Genomic DNA, 6,325 nt, shown 5'->3' with positions numbered 1-6,325 from the left:
GATTAAAACCGACCGCGCTAACTCTTCTCCTCGACAGCATCCAGAGATAAAGCGTTATGGAGCAGGACCAAGCACCTTTTTGAGCTATCTTGCTTATTTCCCACCACTACCATACGTAGCCTACTACGAGTACAATGCACCGCAAGAAAACACCTGATTACAGCGATACCTGGTCATCCACATAATTAATAAATCGAGAACGAATGCGAGTCGGATTGCGCGGTCAGCGAGTCAGCTCGTACTGAGCGAGTCGCTCACATGTCGTCACCGGAGACAGCTTGAACTTTAAATCAAATCGAAAATGTTTTCAGGCCGAACATTACCTCACGAAGTTCTGCCAGGGTTGTAACCAAGTCACATGGTTCCAAGTCAATAGTCAATCTTACTTTTGTGGTTTTGACTCGAGTCAAGTCGAGTCATTTTCAGTTCATCGCCTGGTCGAGTCCGAGTCCAAGTCACCATTTAAAGGGCCAAGTCCGAGTCATAGTGTTATGACTCGAGTCCGAGTCCAAGTCACAGTATTGAAGTCATGTTCGACTCATGTTTTCAATCCTGCTTGGGTGATATCGAATTCCGATGCTACAGCCCAGCAAACACGAGATATATTTCGGACATGTTCGGATATCTTTTTGTTATCCTAATTATCTCAAAATTGTGTTTGTGCATATCTTGTACGGAAACGTATCTTGAGTACATCTTTTTCTTATCCAACAAATTTCGTCAAAATGCCGAAAATATATTTGTGATGAATCAAATTCGATTATTGTTTCATTTTATGGTATAATTTATCTATACTATCAATTTTATTGATGTCTTACTCTTATGGGGTGATATGTCACCATAATTGCCACTATCGAATCATAGCAATTTACATCATTGTAAATTGCTATGATCGAATGTTTTTCCTTTTGTCACACGCCGCTTTCGCGTGATTTTGCAGATATTTTGATTCTTGGCCATCCCAAATTTTGGAATCCGAATCCATTACGGCTTCAGGCGGCAATTTGAAAGTCTTATGAATTCTGGGTAATCCGAAAAACTGCTGCCAAAATAATGCTACACTATTTGATAGTTCAATAGAAAAATCCTGCTACAATCCGACTGTCAAAGCAAATTCAGAATCCGGATCTACTCCGGCTACGCTGAAAACCATCCGGCTGCTCATCCGTACTCGCCGTAGTGTAGCCGTCTAGCCGTCGTAGCCGAGTGACTCACTGGCTTAAGGCACTTTCTCCTCACGCGAACACCCGTTTCGGCGCGCAGGTTTCAAACCGCCAGACAAAAGACAGAAGCGCTCTGATAATGGCGGCTTGCAGTGCAGATATCGTTGTCGTTTTGGTTTTAGTAGCATTCAGGGAAATCGCAGTTAATTGAGGCTAATCCAAGCATATTTCTATAGAAGAATACCGAAAACTGCACTGTGCAAGGTAATTTATATATGCTTCTTATATAATCATAGTTAAGGACTTGAGGTAATACGATATAACTTCATAGAACTAGTCTAGTCTTTCTGGTAATGTGATGTCCACATCATAACTAGGCGGCTATGTCTGAATATAATTCTGTGATTCATTTCAGATCAACTAATAAACTATAGAACTCGTGCGGCTTATCATGAGCACATTTTCTGGATATCAACTTACTCAAACCTTACTTTAAGGATTTGCTGCAAATGAATATAGGTGGGTATTAGTCGATCAATAAATCGAGCAATCATTTGCTGTTGTGCTTTTTGTTGAACAAGAACAACCGGTTGCTGTTGCTGTAACTGTAATACATAAAAGCTGGAAAACCGATGTAGAATTGATCTCATTGATTCCATAGCTTATATCTTATGAATTGTGAATTGTGCGAAATTGTTTGTATCTATAATAGTATTGCATGGCTGGTGGTTGCGTAAGAATGCAAATAGCACGGTAAGGCCAAGAACAAAAAGCAACCATAATATGATAATCGCAATTGGTCTCTGTATAAAAGATATAGATGAAATGCTCATCCAGTAAGTTATAAACTCAGATTAGCGTACTGTTTTCCAAGTGGGCCTACCTTGCCATCTACATTATTCATCTGTTTTAGATGTATGGAAGGTAACTTTTAGTGATATAATAAAAGTTGCGGAGAGTAGTGGCTTGCCCACATCTTTGTCATTGTCTGGACTGAAAATGAAGCGCAGCGGCCAAAACGAAAACGTCAGCGGAACAAACAATTTTTGAATAGTTCGGCGTCAACTGATGGTCAAGGTATACCCTTTTATTCTGTGCAATATGGTATATATATATGTAAAACGTTTATAATTTGTAGATGATGTTTTTCCTGCATGGAAGAAACGTAATCCAAGTATTCAGATACAAGACATGCCAATTTCAAGAATGCGGTCATCTTATGATTCTGGCAAGCAGGAGTGATATCAATGATGCTCGCAATGCAAGTTTGCCATCATTAGCGAAAAGAGTGTTCAAGAATGGCATAATCCCATCATTGAATGTAACGGCCAGAGATCTAAGTCCTGCAGTAAGTTCCTAGCACTTTGATGCGTTCTCGAATTTGAGAATGAAGTCTCGCTGTTTTTCAGATGCTCCTTCATTTGAAATCATCGCTGAACTACAAAATTTTGACCATCAACAACGCGGCCTGTCATAAAGTAATGGTAAGTTTATCACATATGAAGATCAATCCAACTTCCTTGTAATCGAATCCTTTTTAGCTTGTGCATCAAAGACATAAAGTTGCAGAAAAACCAGATGATGGATTTCCTCAGACATCATATCGGCAATTACTCCAAAAGACCTCAATCGAGTGCCCCAATTTTGCTGAAAGATATAATTGAAGATCCCTGTGAAACCTTGTCACAGCTGGAACACCTTTGAACAACGGCAAAGTCTGAACTGGTATGTTTTTGTTTCTCATTCGAACAAAGCGATTGACAGTCTAAATCAGGGGTGTCCGCCGACACCAAGGAATCATTTTCAGACACAGCAGGGGTCCTTTTCGAAATTAGTTCTATTATCCAAAATTGAATTGCCAATGTGATTTATTGCAAAATCGCAAAGTCAACCAAGCCTTTGATGAGCGTGACCATGAAATTTATGGTGTGGATGGTTTTATCTAGAATGACCATAAATGTCATTGTTAATTCTGGTGCAAACCATTGATGCAAGGCAGTACCATCTGTATTGTGTACCACTAATATAATGTTGTTACAGGTAGCCGCTTTAATGGGATTCCGGGGTGTACAATTGCCGGAAACTGTCGAAAATATGATGACCAGCATAGCTGTAAAGAAGGTATATGGAAATCCTAGTCTTAAGGGTCAAAAAAGCAAGAGTGACACCTGAAAAGACTATTAGACGTAAGTTATCAACGGTTATTGAACGTAATCAACGTAAAAAAAAGTTGAGCCAAAGCCTCGATTTTTCAACATTTTAATCGTTTGACGTCATATGTCGTCACTGCTGTGCAAAGTTATCTACTTTAGTACTCTAGTTTTGTTCGTTGTCTGATGGCTGATGTATAATATACCATGGCTGGACAGTGGATATCTTCATCTAGTTATATCTCTTTTTAGAAGCATGCAGAACGGCTCATCCTGACCTCGAGATCCCAGATAAAAGAACTAAAGATCAGGTTGCAAGATCTCTAACTGTTGCTGGATCTTGCAAGGTAATTTTGTTATTAAGTTTGATGATTGTGTGGTGTGACAGTTGTGTCTTTTATGATATTATTGGACTGTAAGTGAATTGTTCTTACCGCTCATCTTCAGAACATTGTATATCAGTGGTCCCCAAACTTTATGAGAAAATTTACGAGACAGGCCTTTGACAATTTCCCTCCGCGGGTCGCATTTGTCTCACACGGGGAGAATAAAATTTAATTTGAATAACTCTACTTCATGTTGATTTACAAAATAATTTTAAGCAACTTCGATTTTGGTTCAGACAATAACCTGTGTAAAAAATTTTATACTCTGGGAATTAAAATATTCGAAAATTTCTGGATCATGTGAATTTTTGGAAGGTACTTCGCAGTCATAAAAATTGTCTCGCAGACCCCAGTTTGCGAACCACTGCATATATTTACTATGCCGTACATGGAATGAGCGATCATTATCACATCAGCCTCTCACAGGCAACTATTACCATATTAATATTAAAATGATAATGTAAAGAACAATCTTCACCCCTTGCCCAAACGATAGGTTTTGAAATCCGTTCCCAGCAGCACGTCTTCATGACGCCAATAGCATGAAAATTCTCTTCTATAATGACAGGCCTTATTGAACTTGAACAGGTTCTGGTTTCTCATCTTGAAAGCGTAACTGCGTTAATTATATCTTCAGTGATAAAGTAAAGGTCATGTCGCTTTTGAAAGAGGGCTTGAGGTCTTTTGGTTAATGTAACTCAGATCACCATCCCATTTTACCCACAACCAAACATATAACGACTTCTGTTCTACAGTGATAATAATCAATTGTAGTAATTTACTCATTTATGTTATAGGGTGGCGATAAAGAAGATAACAGGAGCAAGGCTGTCATCACAGAGTCTGACAATTCCGACAACGATTTCGAACTTATGCTTAGGCAGCAATATTTGCTGAAGTGATTGCGCAGTTCTGTGCTGATTTAATACACGAACAAGCCATGCTTGATTTGTAAAATCATCAGTCAGTCTTCATTGATAAGGGCAGTGCAGGATGTGGCAGGTCCAGGTACCCAACCAGGTTCAGGGGTCACCTAGGCTCACGGTTCACCTAGGGTCAGGGTTCATCTAGGGTCAAGCAAGATATCATGACAATGTCATACAGGTATCTTTGAAGATGTCCTATATATGTGCAAATGTGTCGACAGATTTATATAAACAGTACATATGACTAGATATATTTTGAAGTAGTTGAGTCATATACAAAATATATCTGCAATATATTCTGTGTTTGCTGGGGATAGACGAGACAGGCCGCCAATATGATAACTCTACTAATCTTAGAACTTAAAATCAAATATCTGTCTTGTCAGTCCGATATAAATCACAAATACAAGCACTCAGTTTTTATTTCGAGCACATCGACGACAGCTCACAAATAGCTGATAGAGAACCAACGAATTCACGTCTACATGCTATCTGATAGAGAGCCAACGAATTCGCGTCTAGATACCAGCTAATAGAGAATCAACAAATGCATGTTTAATGTTTATGTCTGGAGAGGTATTTTCACCAGGCCAGCATGCTGTAAAAGCGTGCATGCAGCTATGTGCATTGTGCAGTGACAAAAGAACAGATACCTTTTGATATTACTAAAGGTTTTCCCAATTGCATTACAGACTACATCACAGTTACAGCATTGGAGAAATAATTGTACAACGGGGCTGTTCAAAATCATTTTTTCAAATTTTCCGAATACTTCTTAAAATTGTACATAGTAATTGTACATAGCAAAGTCATGCTCATGTCACATCGATAGGATTACTTATCAGCCTAATGCCTGTGCGCAATGCATCACTGAGCTATATAAACACCGCACTCCTGCTGGTTTCCAACCGTTTATGGTCGCGACTCCATTTCCGATATGAAAATGGTACTTGGCCCAACTCAAAATTACATAGGCTGATTTCTAATTAAAATCGGCACATTTGCCCAGACTTATCCACGGCATATTTGGAAACTGATTTGATTGTATTCAACATCTTCGCGAACCCCAAAATAAAGGCAAACTACCCCCAGGTTTAGAACCTCTATCTTTGAATAAAGCATCGCCACGGCGTAAACCGACTCTACGAATATACCGTTATCTTGTAATTGTAATTGCGATTACAATTAGACTTATTTCTGTAAATGAATGTTATTTTTATTTATCTTTGATCGCAGTTTTTTCGAGGGTGGTAGTCCCCACATTAAAGCCGACATATGTGATACTAAATCGTGCGTAGCGCGAACAAAAATTTCACGTACCATAAATCTACCCAAATATATTATTGTTTATGTTGATTCAGGAAAAAATTATGAGCTTACCTCAAAATTCCAGACATTTCGGCACATTTTCGAAATTCATCCTGGATGCAGTTTTAACAGTGAAATTCCGGACATGTCCCGGAAATTCCAGACGTCTGGCAACTAGGGCTGGGCACAATGATTCGAGTACTCGAATCTGAATCGAGTAGTAATTTTAATGATTCGAGTCGAGCAGTAAAAGACGATTTTTTCGAGTACTGAAATTATACGGTCCTCGCAACTGAAAGTTAATTTACTGACGAGAATTATAGTTGTGATACTATTTTCCACTGAGGAAGCCTTGAAACCTTGATAGGTCGTGTCTCAGCATACCAGACACA

General features: G+C 38.9%; 1 protein-coding gene across 3 annotated transcripts; it reads left to right on the top strand.

Annotated features, from left to right (window-relative positions):
* The first annotated feature begins 637 nt into the window (after positions 1-637).
* Positions 638-4,642, top strand: LOC145439917 (uncharacterized). 3 transcript variants are annotated; one of them, XM_080317588.1, is made up of 9 exons: positions 647-1,427; positions 1,579-1,682; positions 2,077-2,240; positions 2,302-2,511; positions 2,573-2,647; positions 2,705-2,888; positions 3,204-3,349; positions 3,566-3,660; positions 4,497-4,642. In XM_080317588.1, the coding sequence occupies exons 3-6, from the start codon at positions 2,232-2,234 to the stop codon at positions 2,825-2,827; spliced, it is 417 nt and encodes a 138-aa protein (XP_080173714.1). In that variant the 5' UTR covers positions 647-1,427; positions 1,579-1,682; positions 2,077-2,231; the 3' UTR covers positions 2,828-2,888; positions 3,204-3,349; positions 3,566-3,660; positions 4,497-4,642. The 3 variants fall into 3 exon arrangements, with proteins under 3 accessions (XP_080173715.1, XP_080173714.1, XP_080173716.1); XM_080317589.1 differs by having other exon boundaries at positions 638-1,682; positions 2,705-2,885; positions 3,202-3,349; XM_080317590.1 differs by lacking the exons at positions 647-1,427; positions 1,579-1,682; positions 2,077-2,240; ... (1 more) ...; positions 2,573-2,647; positions 2,705-2,888 and having other exon boundaries at positions 3,208-3,349.
* The last annotated feature ends 1,683 nt before the right edge of the window (positions 4,643-6,325 follow it).

The sequence above is a fragment of the Botryllus schlosseri genome, chromosome 5 (assembly GCF_051294905.1).
Source record: "Botryllus schlosseri isolate E-star chromosome 5, Bs_hap1, whole genome shotgun sequence".
Classification (NCBI taxonomy): Eukaryota; Metazoa; Chordata; class Ascidiacea; order Stolidobranchia; family Styelidae; genus Botryllus; species Botryllus schlosseri.
Note: the sequence above shows the minus strand (reverse complement) of the source record. Positions and strands in the feature narration are given on the sequence as shown.

What these genes read in the sequence shown, in the direction of transcription:
- LOC145439917 (XM_080317589.1), top strand. An exon ending in CCAGAGATCTAAGTCCTGCA is followed by an intron (nt 2,512 to 2,572) that starts GTAAGTTCCTAG and finishes GCTGTTTTTCAG; the next exon opens with ATGCTCCTTCATTTGAAATC. An exon ending in CGGCCTGTCATAAAGTAATG is followed by an intron (nt 2,648 to 2,704) that starts GTAAGTTTATCA and finishes AATCCTTTTTAG; the next exon opens with CTTGTGCATCAAAGACATAA.